The sequence below is a fragment of the Gigantopelta aegis genome, chromosome 8 (assembly GCF_016097555.1).
Source record: "Gigantopelta aegis isolate Gae_Host chromosome 8, Gae_host_genome, whole genome shotgun sequence".
NCBI classification, from domain to species: Eukaryota; Metazoa; Mollusca; class Gastropoda; order Neomphalida; family Peltospiridae; genus Gigantopelta; species Gigantopelta aegis.
Genome location: NC_054706.1, coordinates 41,789,913 through 41,815,917, shown reverse-complemented (window position 1 = coordinate 41,815,917; position 26,005 = coordinate 41,789,913). Strand labels below are relative to the sequence as shown.

General features: G+C 39.8%; 1 protein-coding gene across 1 annotated transcript in view; it reads right to left on the bottom strand.

The window, feature by feature from the left end:
• LOC121379046 (sodium-coupled monocarboxylate transporter 2-like) overlaps positions 1–26,005 on the bottom strand; it is an 86,127-nt gene that overhangs the window by 18,931 nt on the left and 41,191 nt on the right. The window contains exons 6-11 of the mRNA XM_041507490.1: positions 21,583–21,723; positions 16,818–16,947; positions 11,634–11,722; positions 10,557–10,672; positions 6,069–6,136; positions 4,024–4,110 (exon numbers count right to left, since the gene is read on the bottom strand). Coding sequence (XP_041363424.1) covers positions 4,024–4,110; positions 6,069–6,136; positions 10,557–10,672; positions 11,634–11,722; positions 16,818–16,947; positions 21,583–21,723 — 631 coding nt within the window. The remainder of the gene's footprint in view (positions 1–4,023; positions 4,111–6,068; positions 6,137–10,556; positions 10,673–11,633; positions 11,723–16,817; positions 16,948–21,582; positions 21,724–26,005) is intronic.

The following is a 26,005-nucleotide window of genomic DNA, read 5'->3' as shown; positions in this document are numbered from 1 at the left end:
ACACGCTAAACCTAGTGGATATTATCAGTATTTTAATATATTCTTCCAGGGGGCGGGAATCAAAAATTACGATACCATGCCAATAAGAAATCAAACCATACTAACTACCCCTTACCAACGCCGTTACCACTACCAACACATAGATAGTCAAGCTGGGTGTGTCGTTTGAATGTGTGAATGCCGAATGACTGTTAATTAGTAAAATATATTTATGCAAGCAATAGGCTTTTTAATCAATACATACACTATAAGGGCATGCCAATATAATCCCCCCCCCCCCCACCATTGTGTTCAAATGTTACGCAAGGGCGGAGGGGGAGGGGTGGTCGTGAAGACCATTGGAATCGCTAGAGTAGGGACGTAAGGCAGTAGGTACAACCTTAACACCAAACTAGGATTACATACAGACTACACGCTCATCGCATCAGTACACAGGATGCATTGACTAATGATAACAATGCATCCACCCCACACTTAATGGCCCAGCACGTACTCTAATAAGGAACCGGACAAAAGAATACCGGTTCCAAGTACACAATTTCAATGCACCCGGGGGAGGCCGAACAAAAGAATATCAGCCTCCCCCACCCAACCCCCCCAAAATACTTGCTGCTGGAATTGTACTTGGTGTCACTAAGGAGGTAGCGGAGGACCATGCCAACATCAGCATGTCGACCACCCCGGAACAAAACACCCTGCCTACCGGTGTCTACACAATTGCACGAGTCTCCTCTGGGTTGTCATGCCACGACCAGAAGAGGTCAGGTCCTTATAAGGACCCTACGGACAACCTAGGGAGACACCCAGCAACATGAAGGTCTATAACTAACGAGCTACTCTCGACCCACTAACGAGCTACTCTCGATTCCAAATTTATACTAGCTCACATTTTCACTTTTGACCGACCGTTCTAAATTGCGCCAAATTTCCTTCAAACAAAAATGCGCACTGTTTCTCTTTGGCATTAATAGCTCCATTCAAAATTCCATAGCACCACCACCACCACCCTCCCGCCTGCTACCGATTCAATCGGGCTACTGGTGCTCCCTTGCACCTGCCAGCGCAGGCGGTCCCACCTTACCCTCCACCCCCCACCTTTCCTGTCATGGACGGAGGAGCCGGCCTAGGCCGGCGCTTGCGCCCACGACAGGTGTGCGCTACAACAGCTTGTTCTGAATGTGCATGTAAAACCCTATGACCATGACCAGAGTAGACAGAGGAGCCGGCCAAGGCCGGCTCTTGTGCCCACAACAGGCGTGCGCTACAATAGCTTGTTCTGAATGTGCACGTAAAACCCTATGACCTGACCTGACCTGACCAGAGTAGAGCGTGCACTACATAGGTCGGTGAAAGAAACGCACCGGAGCAGGTTATCTGGGTTAGAAGTAACCGTGAGTAAACATTAGTATTGTTTTGTGTGTATACGCCGTTGATGTAACTTGAAATATAAGTTGTGTGTTTATTTGTCCAGTTTGAATATTGTGTATAACCAAGATTACCAGAGATTGTTATAAAATGTGTATAGAACTGTGATGAGAGTTATACTATTACAGTGACCGTCTGATGCCCGAGTGAAGGGGTGCATAGCGCTGTGGGTTGACATTGGCCCATATGATGGTAGACGGTTGGTGACACAACATAAACGTCGTCGTAGTGGATGACAACATAAACGTCGTCGTGGTGGATGACAACGTAAACGTCATCGCGGTGGATGACAACATAAACGTCGTCGTGGTGGATGACAACTCAACTCGTCGTGGTGGATGACAACTTCGGTGTAGGATGCGAAACCGAACATGTGTTTTGAACTGTTAAGAACTAAAAGGGACTAACTGACGTAGTGGATTTTCTAGGGGTTATGTAATTTGTTTGCGATTAGCGTTAAAGTATAGGGGTATTTTGGGATTTGAATGGAAGCGAATGAATGGAATAGATGTTTGCTTGTGAGTTATAGGGGATGTAGGGATTTTGTTTGTTTAGTGTAATAAAATGTATTTTTTGAAACTTCGTGTGTGTTGGTGGTCTTTTTAGTTATCAGTTCGTGACACTCATTAACTTAAGAAACATGTTTGCAGATCAGGTAATCATAGTACTTTACATTCGATTCTTGCATTCTACACTTTTCCAGCGATGAGATTAGACATGTCCATATCTCTTGACTTACCACTCCCCACACCTGGGGGGACTTATTACAAGTTTTGGAAAGCTAATCGAGTATCGCGTTGCATACACCGGGTCATGGATAACCCAACCGTGACTTTGGTGTACATCGACATGGTTAAACAGAAGAAGAGGAGGGAATGGAAGAAGAGGAAAAGTGTGACGGGGGGGGGGGGGGGGGGGGGGGGGGGACCAAAGCTGGTGGCTGTCCCTTCTGCGACACCACCCCCAGACCAGCCTGAGTCAATGGAACCAGCCTCGCTAGAACCGCCAACTACCTGGAAGGATGCCCTCAACACCGCAGTGTGTGAGATGCCTAGTAACAACCAGCCATCATCTTCGTCTCCAGTGCCTGTTCGCAACTGGCCGATGTCACTGATCCAGCCAGCTCAACAGTTGACATCGGCAATTCCAGTGCAGCCACTGACTATACAGGTGGCCCCTATTGATTCACCAGCCCATCAAGGTGCCATCAGTAAACAGAAGGCAGACACACTGCATCTCCCAACACAGAAGGAAGTCTGAACTGCCGAAGTCCCCCACTCCAGTAGAAGAGCCCTGGACCCTCCATAGTGATAAATTGAAGTCTAGCGACTACAACGTCAAGTACCCAAAGCAGTTCCTTCACTATTGTCCGAACTACAAGTTCTGACCACTGGCCAAAGATAAAGGTGAATACGCAGTCCACAGTGTTATATTCCAGGACAAGTCTGCCACGATTTGCATTACCGGCAGAATCAATGGAATATACAGCCAAGCCTACATTCGCCCAGACCTGCATGGACAACACCATTCACAGGCTACTTAAGAAGATCTTTGGGGCGGCGTACCCACAAGTAGCAGCCCACTTAGGAGATCCAGGTATTTGGCCAGTGATTACAAACCTCAGAACAACAGACTTCCTGGCATCTTCATAGAGCCCCATTTGTGAACCTTCGCCTCCGTGACTATGGACTTAGTCAGACTTTAAAAAAATTGGCCGTCATCTCTGATGCCCTTTATTTTTGGCAATCAGTCTAAATTCAACTTTGGATGAGCAGTCTAATTTTTTGTTTGGACCAGACATGGTTTATCTTGAACGTACTAAATATTTTTCCAAATTCTGCCCAAGTTAAACTTACCCCCACCCCCCATCCCCTCCACTGGCGATGTCAGAGGCTAAGTCCAGGGTGGGCATGCCTGAACCTTCAGGATATGGGCATGTAAAAAGAGTTTCCATTCCATTCCTAGTACCTTGCAGCTCAATAGAACTGACAATATATTTTCCAACAGACACACTGCCATACATTTCATTCAAAACTTTTCAACATAATGTCCTGTATATTATGACCATAACTTAATTTTAATAATTAATTCCAAACATAATTAATACCAAAATTATTAAGAACCAATTAAACTAAAACAAATTCAAATTGTTAAACTCATAAATAGTTGCAAAATATTCATTTATGAATAACCATTAAAAATTAAAGGTAACAGGTTTTCAAAACAATCTAATTCTTTTTCCATTTCAGCATACATTTCAGGACAAATGGTGAACCCAACATTAATAACATTAACAAATTAAATAAACTATCTGTTGACCTTTACATATTTAAAGACTATTTGGTCATAGCATTTTTCTATGGAAGCTTCCCAGAATATTTGGTTGGAATTGGTCAAGTATTTTTTGGAGAAGAAGTCAGAAATTTGAAAAGTCTACGACGACGGACAACACATGTCGACGAACCAAAACTTTGGCTCAGGTGACACCCTCTCCCCAGCAAAAATGTAAAAAAAAAAATTCTTTCATGATTAGAACACACAAAAGATAGATATTTACAAAATAAATATCAAAACTGTTTATAAACAAGAAATACTTACCCATTGGTTGGCCCAAGGAAACAGCATTCCAAGTGTAAAAATACCTAGGATTGGTCCACCTATCATTCCATATAAAGCCAGTGCTGCCTGCAAGTAAACAACAGGACATTCCAACCACAACTCATTTTATAATGGCATATTATTACATTATCATCAAGGAAAGTCAAAAAGGTTCCAGGAATTTTGAAGAAATAGTTTAAAGGCAGTCAGTAAGAGCAACTGTATACTCAAACAAGAATAGCTTTATCAGAAAGAGTGTTATTAAAACATGATTGGTATACCAAGTAGGCATCTGGTAGACTTAATTAAGATGACAATTAACACATGTAAAACATCTACATCTGTAGTTGTCTGCATGAACTAGAACCCCCATTCCTTGTTATAAAATTTTATAAACCAGTTGTATAAACATAATGTAATGTTTAGCTGCTAGCTACATCTATGGTGAGAGCAAGCCCAATTACACCTATATACCAGATAGAGGTCAAGTATGCATGCATGTGGCAGGCTGTAAGCTTACAGTGCACATTACACCTATATACCAGACAGAGGTCAAGTATACATGCTTGTGGTAGGCTGTAAGCTTACAGTGCACATTACACCTATATACCAGATAGAGGTCAAGTATGCATGCTTGTGGTAGGCTGTAAGCTTACAGTGCACATTACACCTATATACCAGATAGAGGTCAAGTATACATGCATGTGGTAGGCTGTAAGCTTACAGTGCACATTACACCTATATACCAGATAGAGGTCAAGTATGCATGCTTGTGGTAGGCTGTAAGCTTACAGTGCACATTACACCTATATACCAGATAGAGGTCAAGTATGCATGCATGTGGCAGGCTGTAAGCTTACAGTGCACATTACACCTATATACCGAGATAGAGGTCAAGTATGCATGCTTGTGGCAGGCTGTAAGCTTACAGTGCACATTCATAGGCTAATCTAGTCCAGGTTCCCAGGTTTTTGTTGCACTGTACTTGTAGCTACTATTGACCAAGACATTTGTAACTCTCTAATTAATACAACTTTGTTAATTCTCAGAACTTTTAAACCTTGAAAAAAATTTCTAAGTCAGTACTGAAGATTTAAAAAAAATAATAATTCTTGTTCATGTTCTTAACAGTTTTGGATAACATATTTATTTTGTTTTTAAATATACATATGAAAAAAAATATTTTAGGAAATAAAATGAAATTTCAACCTATAGTACAAATATTAGAATGATCAGAAATGTGTTTAACATACAGCCACTAATATTTTATGCAGAAAAATATATTTGGTATGTAATTACAATTGCTAAAAAACTCTGTTAGTTGATAACATCTTAAACATTGCTGCAAAACTCAGGAATCTTCCTTTAAATATACATGCAATTAACATTTAACTGACTAAATGTTAAAGAACAGTGAGTACCGATAAGCGTGCATGCAGGAAATTTTGTAACGGGATCAAAGCTGAGTCTATGTGAGAGCACCAAACACCGCAATTTCTAAGGAAAACCAAGGGTATACTCCCCCTGAAAATTGTGAAAATTAAATGTCCATAAATGCAATGTCCTGCATCTGCAAGTAAAATTCATCCTGAAAATTAGCGGGGTATACTTTTTTCAATATTTAAACTCGTCTGTCATGAATCCTCCCCTCTAAAAAACAACAACAAAACATATAAGTAGCTGCTGAATCACCCCCCCCCACCCCAAGTCCCAAGAAAGTAGTTGTATAGTATCCTGTTTAATGTACTGTATGACCAGTATGATACATATAATAACATGTATTGCATATTTCTAGTGATGATGTTTAAAGAAAATGATAACTGATGTGTGTATGAATCAGAATATAGTTATATTATTTACAACTACATGTGTCTGTTGTGTATAACACACCCATCTAGCCTCACTGGCAGTGACCGTCGTCTCCCCACACACTTATATCCACCCATTCACCTGTAACCCCACATTTTTATAACTCACCACATTTCCCCATAACTCTTAACACATGCAACAGCAAACTCCATTGACATCTGCAATCACTCACTTACCTGTAAAATTCCCCCAAGTAGAGACGCTATATACGTCAGTCCAATGCATGCCAAGCCAAAAGCTATACCTACAACAAACACAATATGAAACACACAATCAGTGGTCTACACATCCCATGGAAGATGTCGGCAATGGGACGGGTGGGGGGACTAGAGTGGCCAGCTATTATATGTGGGGACTATATATATACTAATATCCAAAAGAAACTACATACATATATCTTTTTTTTTTTTATCCCATTGCCCCCTTTCCTTTTACTCCTTTGAATTCCATCTCATTTTTCCCCAATCTGGCGAATATTCCTGTCTTTCAACTTCTTTCACTGTCGAATTCCACATCCCAGTCCTTGTCTCTCCAACCGCGACAGGTGCTTGTCTCTTGTGGCTATCCATGCCATACACCTGTCATTCCCCATCAGCTTTTAGCTGTGGGCTTAATCTGTCCATTTCGGAGTGTTTAGTAGTTACTTCTGGCATTGTTAAGAGGCACTTGTAACTACTACTATAGTCCCCTACTACCGGCGGTTGTTAGTTAGTGCCATGGGTCAGACCAGCAGACGAGGATGCCAGATGGGTGCAGCAAAGTACACAGAGACTGCACCCATGGAGCAGGTTGAGACAGGTAGGTGATGGTGTGAACAGCTCAGAAGACAAGAGTTGGAGGAAACTGACACAGTAACAGAAAGGGTCGAAACAGATTGAAATCGTGGGGGGAAATTGAAAAGTTTTTTGTATTAAGATAATGAGAATGATAGGCAGAGGGTGATAGATGAGAAAGATAAATGACTGTGTGAGCCAGCTTGATTGTCCAGCAGCTTATCCACTAGACCACAGAGCTCACTAAATTTGAATAATTTGATAAATATTGTTGCCAATCAAAAAGAACCAATTTAGAAACCACCTTAGTAACATTTTGCATGTAACATGAAATGCATTGTGATGTTTAGATGTTGAACTTCATGATACTTTCTTATCCCACCATACCATTTGTTAGTATTCTATAATACAATTTCAAGCCTTATAAAGTTTCTTTTGGACATCTATATATATATATATATATATATATATATATATATATATATATATATATATATATATACAAAACCTGCCAAATTTAGACTACTTTTGTATCTACTACAGATCCTGAACATAATGATAAAATGATATTAATAGAAATGAGAATCTGTCTCAAACACATCAGGATGACGTGACGTCATCTTATTGTTCATTTGAAAAAGGCAAAAATGACAAAACATGTTATTAAATTACTGAACATTGGTGGTGGTGTTATATCTCTCTGTGTGTGTGTACATCTGTGTGTGTGTCTGTGTGTGTACATATGTGTGTGTGTGTGTGTACATCTGTGTGTGTGTGTGTGTGTACATATGTGTGTGTGTGTGTGTACATCTGTGTGTGTGTGTACATCTGTGTGTGTGTACATCTGTGTGTGTGTGTGTGTACATCTGTGTGTGTTTGTGTGTGTGTGGGTGTGTGTGTACATCTGTGTGTGTGTGTGTGTGTACATCTGTGTGTGTGTACATCTGTGTGTGTGTGTGTGTGTGTATGTGTGTGTGTGTGATATGTGTGTGAGAGAGAGTGTGTGTCTGTGTGAGTGTGTGTGGGTCTGTGTGTGTTAAAAATTGTGCATACCATATGGTGTCTATATGACAATAATTCAGCATGACCAACTTTCGAAATGAAAATGGCCATTTTCTGCAAATGTGTGCAATGAACTAATGACTTGTAAATTACAAATGGATGTAGAATTCTTTTGATCATGCAAGTCAAAATATATTAGATGATTATGGACAATATAGATTTTTTGTAACAACTTGCCTTAATTTTGTTAAATGTTTGTAACATTAAGAAATATTACACTTTTTATTCCTAAATTTTAAATATTAATTGTGAAAAAATTCAGTGTAACATGATTTAATTTTAATTAATTTCTGAATACTTAATTTTAATGTCTACATAACAATAGGTACAGACAGTATTTAAAAAAAGCATAACAAACTAGCATCTTTACATAAATTGCAGGAACTTTTGAACCTGAACTCTCGATTTAAAGAGAAATTAATCGTCTGCAAACCACTGTCATTTTAACATAAAACATATTATTTATAAGTTTTTACAACAAAGAGATTATTTCCATGGAAATTCATAATGACAAAAATTACCCAGTAAATAACACAATGTGTGATTTTTACTGAAATATGAGAGATCTAAAATACTCTACACAGTTAGGGATAACCCATAAACACCAACACAAACCAAACATTAATGTATCTTGACAACAATATTTTATTGCTGTACAACATAACATGCTGTGTTTCCCTTTATTGTAAAAAGCCAATAATAAAAGGTCATGAGTTAAGACTTAAAGTGTATGAGCCAATTAGAAAATTGTTGTGAATAGTTTTAACTTAAAAAAAAGAAGTTTTTACTATCTTAATATCAGAATGGGGTAGAATTGTATCCTGTCCAAGATCCTCTCCCCAATGTGAAAAAATAAGCAAAAATCATGCTACTTTTTGAGCACCTGAATGCACATTATTGCTTAATAGCAACAAGTATATTGGTATATTTAATTAATAAAATGGTACAAATGTGATGCCTATTACATATTAATCGGCTCAGCCATTTTATTCAGTATCACTGAATCCACCCTCCATCCCAGTAAGCCATTATTTTTCTATATATAATAAACAACTAATGTTATCAAATTAGCTACAAAACAAATCAAAATAAATGTCCATCAATCATGTAGCATGTTTTGTCGGTGATGAAATGAATGTTTACTTAGTTAATTGGTCTATTCTTTCAGTTGCCTCCACCTGAGGTGTGTGTTTGGCAGGACCCTGGGCCCAGTAACACAAAGCACTTGTAACACTTATGTCAGACGTACACCACACATTATGTGTTACCGGACCCTGGTGTGTAGGCCTATTTGGTGGATTAACAGACAATCTAATAAAAGCAATGATTATAGCCCAGAATTATTTCCAAACATTTCTGATTTTTTTTTTTTTTAGAATATTTACCTCAATCAGAAATTTGCCCTGCTGCTATTAAATAGGGTACCTACATTCAAACCCACTAACATATTACATGCAGACAACCTGATTTGAATATGTCTATGCATATAGGCTTCATGGATATAATCATCTTGTAAAATCCTGGAGGAGGGCAGGGGTGGGGGAGTGGGGTATAGAGGGCCTATATGTTCATGAATCAGACATCCTGCCAAATAAATACCTTAGTATTAGTTGTATAAAGTGCATTTATGTCTTGTTATATAAGATTTTAGTGTCCATAGCCTCAAGTTACCCTAATTCATTGCCAAACAAAAAATAATAAAATTAAAATCTGCCTTAATTTCTTCTCAAAATGTGTACAGTAATGTCACGTGTCTACATTCCCAATTAAGAAACGTTTTGACAATACATCGTTTGGTAATAGGTGTGAATGTCTCACAACAAGTTTTATGATGAATTGTTCATGTATATTCTTTGGTCTGTCTTAGTTAGTTGTTTACTTGAGAGGGATTTTAACTGGGGGTTTACCCTAGGGTTCAAACACGCTTACTATGGGCATGGAATGACAGTAATTAAAAAACACAACCAACAAGTAAAAAACATGGAAGCTACTAACTGACCTTTAATAATAGCTGTTATTAAAGTGTCAAAAATTAAATGCAGTGAGCAACTTGTTGCAAATACATGTATATCCATATGCAAATTTATTTATTTGTTTATTCTTTTTTTCATTTCATTTATTTTTTTGTACTCCTAATAATTTATCGATTTAAAAAAAAAAAAATCATTTATTTATTTTAATTGTGTCTAATAGTGTACAAATGCCCTAAATATAGACACTGTCTATATTTAGTGCATTAATTGGTACAATAATATTACCTAGTCATGAATGTACTTTTTCATCAAAACTCCAAATTTAAGAATAAAATAATTGATTTTAGAAACTGATTTACCCCTCCCTGAAAAAAGTTACTAAATTAAAAAGCAAGAATAAAAAGAAAGTTAATATGTGCTTCCATATCCTTTACCTATATGTATGATTTTTATGACTAAATGTTTGGACTTATTGTACATCAGAAAAGTATAAGTTTTGAGTACCACAATTAAACTTTATTTTATTGTAAAAAGGGCATATACACAATATTTGATAATGTATTTAAAATGCAATTTGTGTATGTTAAGTGTACAATTACTGTTGTGAATTGAAACACTGTTAGTAAAATTGTTACTAAGAAATCAGAATATTATTAAGGCTGTAAAATATACATATTTAGATACCGATAAGTTGTATTACTTTTAAACATTCACTTTATTTACTATGACATAAAAAACAGGTGTTTTTTTTATAGTTTAATAAATACAAATTTAAGTCACACAGGATCTTGAAATTTTTTATTATTACACTTCCCTATTATGTAGGTAAACAAATGTTCATAATATTGACACAAACCTAAACATTTTGAGGTTATCGTTGCTGTTCTCTCTGTCATGTTAGGAAAAAATATTTTTCTCACAACATCTTGGAGCACCACAGCTGATATAGAATTAAGGCCAGATGAAATGGTACTGAAATAGGAAACACAACAAACTAATTAGTGTATGACTAAATAAGCAGGTTATAGGATTTATCCTATATCTTACCCATAGTACCCATTAATAAACCCATTTTATTACCCACATGGTCTACAATAAATGGTTACATAAGAATTGTTCGTAATTTTTTGTGAATTTATCAATGTATAACAGTCACAAATTGTATAAAATTGCATAGCATAGCAAAAGGATTTTATACTAAATTTGTGGCTGTTATACATTGATAAATTCACAACAAAATTACAAACAATTCTTATAATTACAAAGAGCACAACGTATTTAGTTAAAACAAGACATAATTCATAAATCAGTTTTTAAAGTTCTTCCCATTATCTACTTTAATGAATGACATCCCATTTGACATAATGACGTCATTTTCTGAGGAGTTTAGTTAAAATCCTTCACTACGCTACACAATTTTATGCAGTCTGTTACAAAACAAAATAATATATTATGACTGTGATTGCATTAGGAAATTATTTTTATACTAACATAATTATTTTGTTATGCAATCACAGTTGCTGCTTATGAAAATACATGTATACCATTTCATGTTTATATAATATATGAGTCAAACATTGTCCTGTAAATCACTGTAGATCGTATAATGTATGTATAATCTGACTCATGAATGGGAATATTATGTGAATGAAAGTGAAAGCGAGCAACCAACTGAAAGTCAACATTTTGAAGCAATCTGCCCATATGAACACATGTTTGCACAAATTTTACTTGTGGGGAGTCTCGAATGTGGTGAGTGTAGTTTATTATGGTGGGGGGGGGGGGGGGATGTCTTGTCATGCCCCCCTGGTAAATATATTGGAAAAAAAAAAAATCTTGAGCAGGATGGGATTCCGACGCCCAAACCAAAACCCCTCAGCACATGCACTGCATATGAGTAATAAAAAAGATTAAGGCTCATTGTATGACTTACCTAAGGGCACCACTAAAAAGGCAAGCCACAAACAGGCCTGGAATTCCTTTGACATGTCCCAAAACATCCATTACAAATAGTGGCAGCAGCTTCACACAAAAACAAAAATTAAAATTCTTTAAGTAGTGATGAGTGGCTCATAAATCTAGCAGCTTAATTTGGTCTCCTCCCCATGTAAATCGAGAGCTCAGAACCAGAAGTGGTTATATGTCCACTCCTCAAAATGAGGGTCGTCCCCATTTTAAGTTTTGTTTGTTTGATAGGACTGATTTTGCACATAACTGAAAGTTGGCATTCAACTTGAATGCATCAACGATTAACAATGCAAAGAAAGATTTTAGTGAAAGCTGATGAAGTTAATTATGAATGTCTTGGTATATACATATTTTGTACGAAACATTGTTTAAATGGTGAGTAACTCCAGTGACTAGCTTGCAGAATAAACAGAGACAACAGAGTTAACAGGTGCATTGTTTACAGTTTTGCTATTAGTGTGAAATCAGTTTGTCTTTCCGTGACACATTTTATAACCAAGTTATAAAAATTAAATTGTCACATTTACACATTTCAGTATAAACACTGGGATAATTCAACAATGAAAACTTGTAATACTTTCCCCAAAATGATAATATTTTGGGTGTAATTTTCTTACCCCCTTATAAGTTGACACCCAAGTTACAAAATAATATTTTTATGAAAAAAGACTTCTATTCTAGGTAGAATCCAAAAAGGGGCTTAGAAAGAAAAAAGAAAGAAATGTTTTAATTAACGACACACTCAACACATTTTATTTACGGTTATATGGCATCAGACATATGGTTAAGGACCACACAGATTTTGAGAGGAAACCCGCTGTCGCCACTTGATGGGCTATTCTTTCCGATTAACAGCAAGGGATCTTTTATTTGTGCTTCCCACAGGCAGGATAGCACAAACCATGGTCTTTGTTGAACCAGTTATGGATCACTGGTCGGTGCAAGTGGTTTACACCTATCCATTAAGCCTTGCGGAGCACTCACTCAGGGTTTGGAGTCGGTATCTGGATTAAAAATCCCATGCCTCGACTGGGATCCGAACCCAGTACCTACCAGCCTGTATACCGATGACCTAACCACGACACCACCGAGGCTGGTCAAAAAAAAGAAAGAAGGGGGCTTAGAAAACGATTTCGTTCTACCCGGGAGAGTCAAAGCGACCATCATGGTTATTCCATATAGGATGATGTGCTGCATTATATTCCAGTGGAGGTTAGTTTTGAAAAGGTGGGGGGGGGGGGGGGTCCGCCAGAGATCACTGAAGGTCGAGGGGTACAAATTAAACTTGAAGCAAAACATAAATTTTCATATTCTTCATAAATATTATTTTCAGTCATATATTGGATTACTTATAAACACAAATAACACACTGAATTAGCAAAACTATTGTTTAAAATTTCTGATTTGCATAGTATTCAACACAAAATATTACCTTTAATGTCAATTTTCTCAGTGAGACTGAGTTTTTTTTTATTCAAAAAGGTGGTTTAAAATAACATTTTGTTCTACACGAGAGAGAATCAAAGCGACCACCATGGTTATTTCATACAGGATGATGTGCTGCATCATTTCCCAGTGGGGGTTAGCTTTGAAAAGTGTATGGGGTCACCAGAGGTCATTAAATGTCAAGGGGTACAAATTTGAAGAAAACAAAAACAAAATTCACAAATATTATCTCAACGGTCATACTTTTTAAATGGGATTACTTTAAATACATATAGCACACTGAAATAGCCAAATTATTGCTTTAAAATTTCGATTATGCATAGAATACAAGATCTCAACTTTAATATCAATTTTCAGTTTTTTCTCCTATCATATATGTGTACCACATATGCAAATTTAATACATTTAAGTAAAAACAGAAATAAGTTTACAAAATTGTGGAGAATCTTACACATATTTTGAGAGAGTTTAAGTTAGTTCTGACTCAAGGTCTATCTTCTTTATTTGTATTTAAGTTGTAAGAATTTTTTTTAATTAAAGGTGAGGCTATATTTATTTAGGCGGGTTTAAAAACACAAGACAGATTGGCCCTTTAATGCATACATTGATCCCAAGTACAGCCTTACCATATACGGCGCACATGTTGTCAGAGACTAATCTGATTGGCTTGTCATGCTTGGTGCAAACAATCAAATGCACTTCTTGCTCTAGCATGATGGATAGGACAGCAGTCCCAGCTTAGTGTTTAAAAAATATTCCCACCTCCTCCCTCCTACCAGCTAGTTTATATACATTGCTTGGGACTGGATTTTAGTTAATCTTCTTTTTGGTCTTCATCAAGGAGGAGGTGTTTATATGTGTATTTTATGTACCGGGGTATGTTGATATTATTTGCCAGGTATTAGAATAAATTTGTATTTCCCAATTGTCTTGTGTTTTTAAATAGCATACCATATACAGATATATATTTTAACATATTAAACATGTACCTGCACTTTGAAAGGATACATGTAAATACAGTTTACCACTATATTAAACATTGAAAATATACTAACTTCTAAAATTTAAAAATAGCAGCCATTTTAAAGATAGCCGCCATATTTTTTTATTACTTTGAATATGAAGTTATTTTCAACTTTCACTCATGGTATTCGTCTGCTCACGAGTATTTAGCCTTAGTTGAAGTTTACCACCCACTGGGCTTCATTTCCAAACAATCTGATTCTTAGGACGCTTGGAGCCAACAAGTCTCACGTTGGTATAAAGGCCGGACACCCACTATGGGAGAAGACCTGATGATGACTCCCAAGAGAGCAAAATATGACCAGTCGACGGTTGGCATCCCTAACACCATGGGTCCTGGATACACAAGTCTGTGAGATGCGGTTCTAAGGTTTTTTCGCTTCACTCATTGTTAAACTGTGGAACACACTACCTTCAAAGATCAAATATTCTCAATCCCTCGCCTCATTCAAATCCAGTTATTTTAAGCACTATTCAAATAATAATCAATTTTAAGATATACCTTTGTTGTTGATTTTGTGTTTGTTAAAATAATTATGATGACTCAAGTTTCTTAACAAACTGATTTAAATATTATTTATATATTCATAATATGTGCTATTGTTCCTCATGCTATACATATTACATGTATGTTGCTGTTGTTTCTTTGAATGTATGTATGTATAATATCATGTATAGATTAGAGAGGGCCTCATGGAAGACCAGTCACCTTGTACTGAATGTGTTTACCCTCTGAAAATAAAGAATTTTATTATTATTATTTATTATAATAAGAAAATCCTTGCAAAGTTTTATTTTCCCGCTTAGTAATATGTAAGTTCAGCAGATGGTCTTGTCTAAACAGAGGTCAGAGTTTCAACGAGCATCGTTTCCCCATAAAAGGTATCGAGGATGGGCATGGCTGACCCTCCTCCTCGATGAGTCTGTCCCTTCCATCACCGTGGCTTGCAATGTGCCGATGGCGTGACAACGCTTTCTCTGTGTGCTTTGTGCTCTCAGGCAAGATAGAGTGGGCGATCTGTATTTGTGGCCACCAGGCATTGGATGTGCATGCTGTATGCACTTCAGGCCACTAAGGGAAGGTTAAGCCTTGGATGAACCAACTGTGTCAGTATTGAAGCCTATGCAAATCAATTTGTAAAGGAATAGTTTGTCTAAGTGAATGTGTTGTTTGTGTTCATAAGTAATCCAATGTAAAAGGTATGACCATAAAGATAATATTTATGAAAAAAAGTAAAATTTACTGTTTTCTTCTAAGATGTAAACCTTAATCTTCAATGACCTCTGCATGGTGACCCTTATACACCTTTCAAAGCTGACCTCCACTAGAATATGATGCAGCACATCATCCTACATGGAATAACCATAATGGTCGCTTTGACTCCCTCAGTGGTAGAATGATATCCTATTTGAAACCCCTTTTTTTAAATTGAAAAATCAATAAAACTGAGAAAAGTGATGTTAACGTTGAAATTCTGTATTTATTACTATGCAAATCGAAAATTTAAAGCAACAGTTTGGCTAATTCAATAGAACAAAATCATAAAAATGTGAACTCTGCCTCCAGACTGTTATAGGCAAAGATATACGTTAGCTGTATTCATTTCACAGAAAGTTAGTTTTATTTAATGACACCACTAGAGCACATTGATTTATTAATCATCGGCTATTGGATATCAAACATTTGGCAATTCTGACATATAGTATTAGAGAGGGAATCTGCTACATTTTTCCATTAGTAGCAAGGGATCTTTAATAAGCTCCACCCCATAGACAGGATAGCACATACCATAGCCTTTGATATACAAGTCGTGGTGCACTGGCTGTAAATAGTGCATCAAAGCAAAGAAAGAAAGAAATGTTTTATTTAACGATGCAGTCAACAAATTTTATTTACGGTTATATGGCGTCAGACATATGGTTACGGACCACACAGATTTTGAGAGGAAATCCGCTGTCGCCACTCCATGGGCTACTCTTCCGATTAGCAGCAAGGGATCTTTTATTTGCACTTCCCACAGGCAGGATAGCACAAACCATGGCCTTTGTTAAACCAGTTATGGATCACTGGCCGGTGCAAGTGGTTTACACCTACCCACTGAGCCTTGCGGAGCACTCACTCAGGGTTTGGAGTCGGTATCTGGATTAAAAATCCCATGCCTCGACTGGGATCCGAACCCAGTACCTACCAGCCTGTAGACCGATGGCTGCCATGACGCCACCAAGGCCGGTCCATGGGACAGACACCAAATTTCAGTTATATGGAAGATTAAAAAAAAAAATTATGTTTTTTGTGACGCTAAATATCCAAACTTTCTTTTTTTTATTTGTTGGATTTTCATAATTAGTCAATTTGACCTACATTTTCAAAGTCAAATGAAGGTTGTTGTTTCGGAATATATAATATGCTGTAAATTAGTGCACACTGCATATTAAAACAATACTTTTCTTAACCACACTTACTACGTCCCTTCGGACTAGCTGTAAATCATTGGTTTCTTTTAATTCTTTCCAATAGTATTGATCAATAATGTTAATATTATTACTTTGTCCATTATATATCTAAAGCAAGACACTTAACTATTAAAGCTACACTTGAGATTAAAGCTTTAAAATATAAAATTATTGATAGCAAGTTGAGATTTATTGTAAACTGTTATATAAAAGTTAACCATTATACCTGATCACCAGCAGATATCAGGCCAAAGCTTTTGGGGTCACAGTGTTCATAAAATGCATAAGCCAGAATGCCTGTCATGGCTGAAAGAATCAGCATAACAACAAGACCAGGCATATTGATCCACATGGCTCTGAAATGAATGTTAAGCTATTAGAAGTTATCATTTCATAAACAGTACATAAACTATTGTATTTCTTGACACATTTGAACATTGGCAGATGATGCAAAGACAGTTTAAAATTGCTAGTCTGAGATGATTAGAAGAAGTAGGTTTTAATAACAGGGCTGTACCTAGTGCATGTGCAGTTGGCCATCTTTCTTCAGATAAAGAAAAAAGATAAATTTGACCTATTTTATTTTTAAATGTTTGATATCATTGGTACGCCTCTCCAGTTTCTCTCGAACGATGAGGTTGTGTTCTGAGAACGTGGCGATTTCTCTCCCCCCCCACCCTAGGGGCTGTGCTTCATTCGCTTGGGCCTCTGGCCAAGTATAGAATTGAGCACAATGGAGACTCAGCGACCGTGACGCTACATTACGGCAGCGAGACGAAGCGACGCCCAACCAGTAGAAGACGGAGGAGGCGACCTAAGACTACACAGGGGGAGCCTAACTTGGCGGCTCAACTGCCAGGGGCGGCTCCACCTGTCCCGAAGAGGAGGACGAGATGCGGAACGATGCAGGGTGATCCAAACCCGGTGGCCAAACCACTGGGGGCGGTTCATTCTGCTACACCGGCTCCACCCACTCGACCGAAACACTCGCCAGGAACCATCCAGGGGCGGCTCCACCTGTCCCGAAGAGGAGGACGAGATGCGGAACGGTGCAGGGTGATCCAAACCCGGTGGCCAAACCACTGGGGGCGGTTCATTCTGCTACACCGGCTCCACCCACTCGACCGAAACACTCGCCAGGAACCATCCAGGGGCGGCTCCACCTGTCCCGAAGAGGAGGACGAGATGCGGAACGGTGCAGGGTGATCCAAACCCGGTGGCCAAACCACTGGGGGCGGTTCATTCTGCTACACCGGCTCCACCCACTCGACCGAAGCACTCGCCAGGAACCATCCAGGGGCGGCTCCACCTGTCCCGAAGAGGAGGACGAGATGCGGAACGGTGCAGGGTGATCCAAACCCGGTGGCCAAACCACTGGGGGCGGTTCATTCTGCTACACCGGCTCCACCCACTCGACCGAAACACTCGCCAGGAACCATCCAGGGGCGGCTCCACCTGTCCCGAAGAGGAGGACGAGACGAGGAACGGTGCAGGGTGATCCAAACCCGGTGGCCAAACCACTGGGGGCGGTTCATTCTGCTACACCGGCTCCACCCACTCGACCGAAACACTCGCCAGGAACCATCCAGGGGCGGCTCCACCTGTCCCGAAGAGGAGGACGAGACGAGGAACGGTGCAGGGTGATCCAAACCCGGTGGCCAAACCACTGGGGGCGGTTCATTCTGCTACACCGGCTCCACCCACTCGACCGAAACACTCGCCAGGAACCATCCAGGGGCGGCTCCACCTGTCCCGAAGAGGAGGACGAGATGCGGAACGGTGCAGGGTGATCCAAACCCGGTGGCCAAACCACTGGGGGCGGTTCATTCTGCTACACCGGCTCCACCCACTCGACCGAAACACTCGCCAGGAACCATCCAGGGGCGGCTCCACCTGTCCCGAAGAGGAGGACGAGACGAGGAACGGTGCAGGGTGATCCAAACCCGGTGGCCAAACCACTGGGGGCGGTTCATTCTGCTACACCGGCTCCACCCACTCGACCGAAACACTCGCCAGGAACCATCCAGGGGCGGCTCCACCTGTCCCGAAGAGGAGGACGAGACGAGGAACGGTGCAGGGTGATCCAAACCCGGTGGCCAAACCACTGGGGGCGGTTCATTCTGCTACACCGGCTCCACCCACTCGACCGAAACACTCGCCAGGAACCATCCAGGGGCGGCTCCACCTGTCCCGAAGAGGAGGACGAGATGCGGAACGGTGCAGGGTGATCCAAACCCGGTGGCCAAACCACTGGGGGCGGTTCATTCTGCTACACCGGCTCCACCCACTCGACCGAAACACTCGCCAGGAACCATCCAGGGGCGGCTCCACCTGTCCCGAAGAGGAGGACGAGATGCGGAACGGTGCAGGGTGATCCAAACCCGGTGGCCAAACCACCGGGGGCGGTTCATTCTGCTACACCGGCTCCACCCACTCGACCGAAACACTCGCCAGGAACCATCCAGGGGCGGCTCCACCTGTCCCGAAGAGGAGGACGAGATGCGGAACGGTGCAGGGTGATCCAAACCCGGTGGCCAAACCACCGGGGGCGGTTCATTCTGCTACACCGGCTCCACCCACTCGACCGAAACACTCGCCAGGAACCATCCAGGGGCGGCTCCACCTGTCCCGAAGAGGAGGACGAGATGCGGAACGGTGCAGGGTGATCCAAACCCGGTGGCCAAACCACCGGGGGCGGTTCATTCTGCTACACCGGCTCCACCCACTCGACCGAAACACTCGCCAGGAACCATCCAGGGGCGGCTCCACCTGTCCCGAAGAGGAGGACGAGATGCGGAACGGTGCAGGGTGATCCAAACCCGGTGGCCAAACCACTGGGGGCGGTTCATTCTGCTACACCGGCTCCACCCACTCGACCGAAACACTCGCCAGGAACCATCCAGGGGCGGCTCCACCTGTCCCGAAGAGGAGGACGAGATGCGGAACGGTGCAGGGTGATCCAAACCCGGTGGCCAAACCACTGGGGGCGGTTCATTCTGCTACACCGGCTCCACCCACTCGACCGAAGCACTCGCCAGGAACCATCCAGGGGGGACCAAAGCTGTCAGCTCCACTGACAGTGGAGGCCCCTCCTGTTGAGGTTCCTTCATCGATGGACACGGGACACGTGGTCATTATTGACCCGCCGGAAAGTCCACCACCACCTCCGGTTGTTGTTGGAAAACCAGCGGAGATCCAGCGAGAATCCAAAAGGAGGAAGATGTCATCGGTTACCTCACCGAAGAAGTCCGACCAACCCGACTGGATTCTCGTATGTGATAAACTCCCAGCTAAGTACAGAGCAACGGTCATTGGCGAGTTCACCGAAACCAAACAACTGCAGGGACCCTGGTCAGACAAGCACTGGCGCCAACTTCCGACAGGACAAGGGAAGTATCAGATCCAGGAGGCCACCACATCCAACCAACTTTATGTGACAGCGCAGCAGGACGGGGTGTACAGACAAGAAATCCTGATACCTACGATGCCCAACGCGACCATTCATCGCATCTTAAAGATGGTACTGCGGGACATCTACACAGGAGCCCTTGTACGTAACAATCAGTTTCTGATGGAAAGACTCCCCAACTTCTGCCCTGATCATCCCATCAACTCACCATGAGTCCTGCTGCGTCAACCTTAACTAGGACAGGTAACCTCCTTTTTGGGCTTAGTTGGACTTTAAACACTTTTCGATCGAGCTTCAAAATTCGTATGTTTATTTTTTTTCATAAATAGTCCAACACATTTTACTTTGGCGCCCATTCAATTGCTCAAATCACCTTAAAACCTTTTCGGCCGAGCAGTCAAACTTATTTTTGGGTTTAAATTCTTAGTCCGGACATGATGTTAGGTGCAGTTATTCTCTGTAGACTATAGCTTTTTCTAGTTAGACCCGAAGGAATCGAAATTCAGCCAGTCAGAACACGGCCCATTTTCGGTGTCTACTAGTCGGTCCGCGCAGTCGCTGGACACAACTAAATTCGTATTCCAAATTCCGCCCACCTCAAACTTATCCCCCCCCCTTCTTTGTCCTGGACTTAGTCACTGGCAAAGGCCAGAGATTATGCCCAGGACAGACATGCTTGAAACCTTCGTGGTATATGAGCATGTAAATAATTTTTGGAATGGAATCATTGGTACGATTCCACAAGGGCCCAAAACGTTTGGCTACACTTCCAATTATTCTCCGCATGTAAACACGGCATGAAAAATATTGGTTATAGAGAGCTGAAACTATTCAGATTTTAGGTAACTGTTCGTATTACACATGTCAGGATGTTAGGCATTATGTTCCATACAATTTACAGTACATATATAGCTGAAAATTTAATATATGAACAAGTAATGTGAGGTTTACCTTTTCAATTCCCATATTTTTACATTTAACATCAATTTATATCATTTAATAAACCACTATAATTTTTACTAGCTTCGTTTAAGAAAATAAAATCTTTAATCTTTAAAATGCAATTATGATCGTAGTGTTTGGTGAATTCTGTAGAATGCAGTGATTGTTTATAAACAGCATGTCAAAAAATCAACTCAACACTTTTGTCCTCTACCCTGACAGTTTGTGCTATTTTGTAACATTAAACATTTTGCGTGTAATTATGATTCGTGCTACATGTATATAATCTTTTTCCAATACATTATACATGTATATTAATAAATATTATCATAAGATGATTTCAAGATTTGCACGTAGGCAGAGGGTAAACTGAGTAAAATTGTGTACCTTCAAATTTTCTGAAGATGTCTATCTCATAAAGATTGTAGAGTGACATTGTTGTAAACAATAAGGGACATACAACAGTGAGACAGTCTGCAATTATAATTCATTTAGTTATCACTAGAATCAACATACACATAGTAATGCGTTTTTTATAAGTACGAAGAAAAATATGGACAGAATCTAGGAACTTCATATCCTGAAAAATAATTCTGGTGGAAACCCTGATAGGGGACCACGTACCTTTAAAGAGACTTACATCTGAGCTTTCTTCAATGTGGGACATGTAACCGCTCTCTGTACCTGGGCCTGATTCGTGCCATAAATATATGTCCAAAGAAATGCACCACCTATTACTAGTGACCAGACGCTGTGACGTACAGATGGATCAGGACTGAAACTTTAAAAAGAAGACATTTTTCTATTCATGAAGTGAAAATCCAGGAAATTTAAAAGATGAATTTTGAGGTTGACAACCAGAACTGATTATGTTCACTTTTCACTAAAATAGGTGAAGTCCATTATATCACTTTTCTCCTTTACCAGTTCATTCGGAAGGGACTATAGGTTCGTCTCCCATCTATCTGTCTGCTGATCCTGCCATCCATCTGTCCGTCTGTCACACACATAGTTTTCCTAACTTTTTTCAAAATGCCTCAAGATACTAAGCTAAAGTTTTGTGTCTAGCTTTATCAATTAAGCTGTATTGTAAAGCTACGGTCACACCGGCCTTAAGACATCATACGACCACCTGTGATGGGTGAATTTCGGGTGATTGCGGACCATTGGGGGGGGGGGGGGGGATCGTGTGACATCGCATGATGTCACAGCCATCTGGGGTCCTCGCACAACGTCTTGGCGGTTTTTGGTCATCTTCAAAAACACGTGGGATCCTAAGATATCGTACGAGGTCGCACGACCATCGCACAACTTTAATCGTGTTCCTACAATGATGTCAGCTTCTCGGCAGACAATCGTAGTAAATCGTACGATGGTTGTACAATGTCGTATGATTTCCCTATGATTGTCTCAGATGCATTGCAAACCCATCATTTCCAGTGTGACCACACAACTAAGATTGTAATATCGTAGCTGAGTCAGGGACAATCACAGATATCTAGAATCTCACCCCATTGCACAACATATTAGCTCGGTCTGACCAAGGCTTTACTGGGCGCATGTGACGTGAGCGATGCAATAATATTTATATCCTAACCAGACGCAACCATAACGACAGTCTCCAATTTTGAAATTATCTTCGACCATTGAAATCGCCAAGTAAAACTTGTCTGATTAGTTAAAATATTTGTATTGCTCTTGTTGTGCTGTTGTTGACTAAATCAATCTGTAGTGCTGTACACATACAGTTAGGATACAACAATTGAAATCAATGGTTTCTAAAAACAAAGAGTACCAGTGACACTCAATCAGGAGTTTGATGAAAAAACATAAATATTAATGAATAGGTTACGGGTATGATTCAATTCTAATTATGTGAAATTTTTGCAATGGGATGGATGAACAGTTTGTTTTGGACCAACAACCATCCCAAGTTGTTCCTACATGTGGTTTGATGGTCCTGTATGTATCTGTATGCAAGATATGATCTGGACAAGGATTTACTGTTATGTGCAGTAGACCATGAAAAGTAGGTCATAGTGACCTAGTAATAGTATGCAACACACCACCATCCCAAGTTGTTACTACATGTGAGGTTTGATGGTCCTGTATGCATCTGTATGTGCAGTAGACCATGAAAAGTATGGTCCTGACAAGAATTTACTGTTATGTGCAGTAGACTGTGAAAAGTAGGTCTCAGTGACCTAGTAATAGTATACAACACACCACCATCCTAAGTTGTTGCTACATGTGAGGTTTGATGGTCATGTATGCATCTGTATGCAAGATATGGTCCAGACAAGGATTTACTGTTATGTGCACCGCCATGCCAAGTTGTTCCTACATGTGAGGTTTGATGGTCCTGTATGCATCTGTATACACGATATGGTCTTGACAAGAAAAAGTTAACAGATGGACGGATAGTCATAGATGGGCATATAAAAATGGCTCGCGTCGCCCGCGTCCAGCTAGGATACAGCTTTAGAGTGACAAATTAAGTTTGAGTTTCACTAAAATATGCCAACTGTATTTACTAAGTTATAGCCCTTGAACTTATGAGATACTACAACTGTCCTGCGCATGATATTCCAGACTTTGTTTTAGCAGTACCTCAAGATATATTAGCTAAAATACTGTGAATAACTTTATCATGAAAGGTTACAGATGAAGTTTAGGTTTCATGGGGATATGCCCATTTCTGACAGAATTATGGTCCATGAACTTAAAAACAGATTATAACCATCCTGCATAGAGTTTTCAGGCCTTTTTTTTTTTTTTGCAATGCCTCAAAATATTGAGCTGCAATTTTGTGTATAGCTTTAAAAATTATTATGTAGTGTTAGGGAGTTTGTTTTGTTTAATGACACCACTAGAGCACATTGATTTATTAACCATCGGCTATTGGATGTCAAACAAATGGTCATTTTGACACACTGAAACCTGCTACATTTTTCCATTAGTAGCAAGGGATCTTTTATATGCACCGTCCCAAAGACAGAATAGCACATACCACGGCCTTTGATATACTAGTCGTGGTGCACTGGCTAGAGCGAGAAATAGCCCAATAGGCCCACCAGTGGGGGTCAATCCTAGACCGACCGCACATCAAGCGAGAGTTTTCCCACTGGGCTACGTTACGATTGGATATGGTATGGCACATTCAATAGAGATACAATAATTAAAATAAACGGTTTTTAACGACAGCATTCACACTGGATGCATGCGTTTCCAAAATACATGCAGCCAGCTGCAGTGAAATAACCAGCTGCATGCATCTATTACCCGGTATATATTAAGCGAATGCAAGATATACAAAATTATTATTTTCTCCAACCGGCCCAGTATGTTTCGTCTTTTTATATTTTAGCAGACCCGACCAGAATTTAACAGGCCCATATCTTACAGTACAGTGAATAGTTGAATACCCTTGCAACATTATCCTGAGACTCGTATATATCTGATTTGATGGTAATGTTTTATTCAACAATGCACTGAACATATTTCAATTAACCAGACTTTGCCATTTCTGAGATATGCATATTATGTATATTTTGTAAATTAAATCATTCACAGACATGAAACAAACTATTTGCCAAACAGCTGTCATGGCTGCTTTCAACTAGTTATTGGATAGGCTTGTCAAACGACGGCTTACTTGATACTTTTTAATGCCGAGTTTGTCAAATTATCATGTAGTCTTATCAAAACCAGTCTTGCGCCCATTAAGTCTCAGTCCGAAAGTAATGTTAATAAATGCAGTAATTAGTGCCAATCATGAATAATTCCACTGATACATAGAAATCTACATATTGTTTTATTAGTTAATATATATAGTCTAGCTACAAATTTAACAAGCCTCTTGGAGCCAGTTAGATATTATTTTTCCATTTTCCAGAAGGGGTCGGTTTATTCATGCTAAAGGGATAATCAGGTCAAATATGAGTGTTATATGTTGAAAAGATGCATACCCAGACCACCAACACAATGTCATACTGACAGTTTAACAAATGAAAAACCCATAATTTTAAAATTAACAAACATACTGAGGGTACTGCTGAAGCAATACATGTCCCTGATGGGGCTCAACAAAGTTTTGTATCTCCTAAGGTCGAGATCCATAACTCCAAAATGGGTATACACATGTATCACCATGAAATTCAAACTTCATCTGTAGCAGTCCATGATAAAGCTATATAAACAAAATTTTATATCTCCTAACTTATTGAGGCATTGTGGAAAACATGTTTGCAAAATTATATGTGGGACAGACAGATGGACAGGCACACAGACAGACAGGAGGATGGAGGTGAAACCTATAGTCCCTCCAGTTGCACTGGTAGGGGACTAATAAACAAGGCACATGGGCCTAAATGGTAACATGAGTAAACTGTTCACCACACCTACCAGACCCATGGAGTAACATGATACCCAGTTTCCACCATGTGGGGAGGGAAGGTCAGAATGACCAAATTCATGATTTTGTTTCACCAAGAGTTGAAGAAGCTTTGCACTAAAATTAGTTCAATATGGTCTAGTAGTAGTAGTTGTGAAGAAATTACAGTTTAAATGCATTTCCCTATACAACTATAGTAAACCTTAGGGACACAACATTAATGAAATACACAACTTTGACAAATCATATAATGACTTTTACATATATGAAGACTATTCAATTATAGCAATTCTGGAAGTAAAAAGATTTTTTTTAAATTGGCTTAATTTTCCTTTTGTCCCAGCCACTCATTCCCTGATGGTGGCGAGGAGGATTATCAGACTGACCAAAATCAAAAATTTATTTTTCCATGTGTCAAGGTTTGGCATTTATGGCAGAAGCAATGATTTTAAAAAAGTGTCTTAATTTTTCCTCCTTTTGTCCCCCACACCTCAGACCCTTGGAGGGTGGGGGTGGGGATGGGTGTGTCACAATTACCAAATTCATAATCTTGTTTCTTTATTTGTAAAGGAAGCTTCTAACCAAATTTAGCTAGAAATGGTTTAGTCAATCTAAAGTAATTACAGAGTAAATGCATTTCTTTATATACATGTAACTACAGTAAAATCCA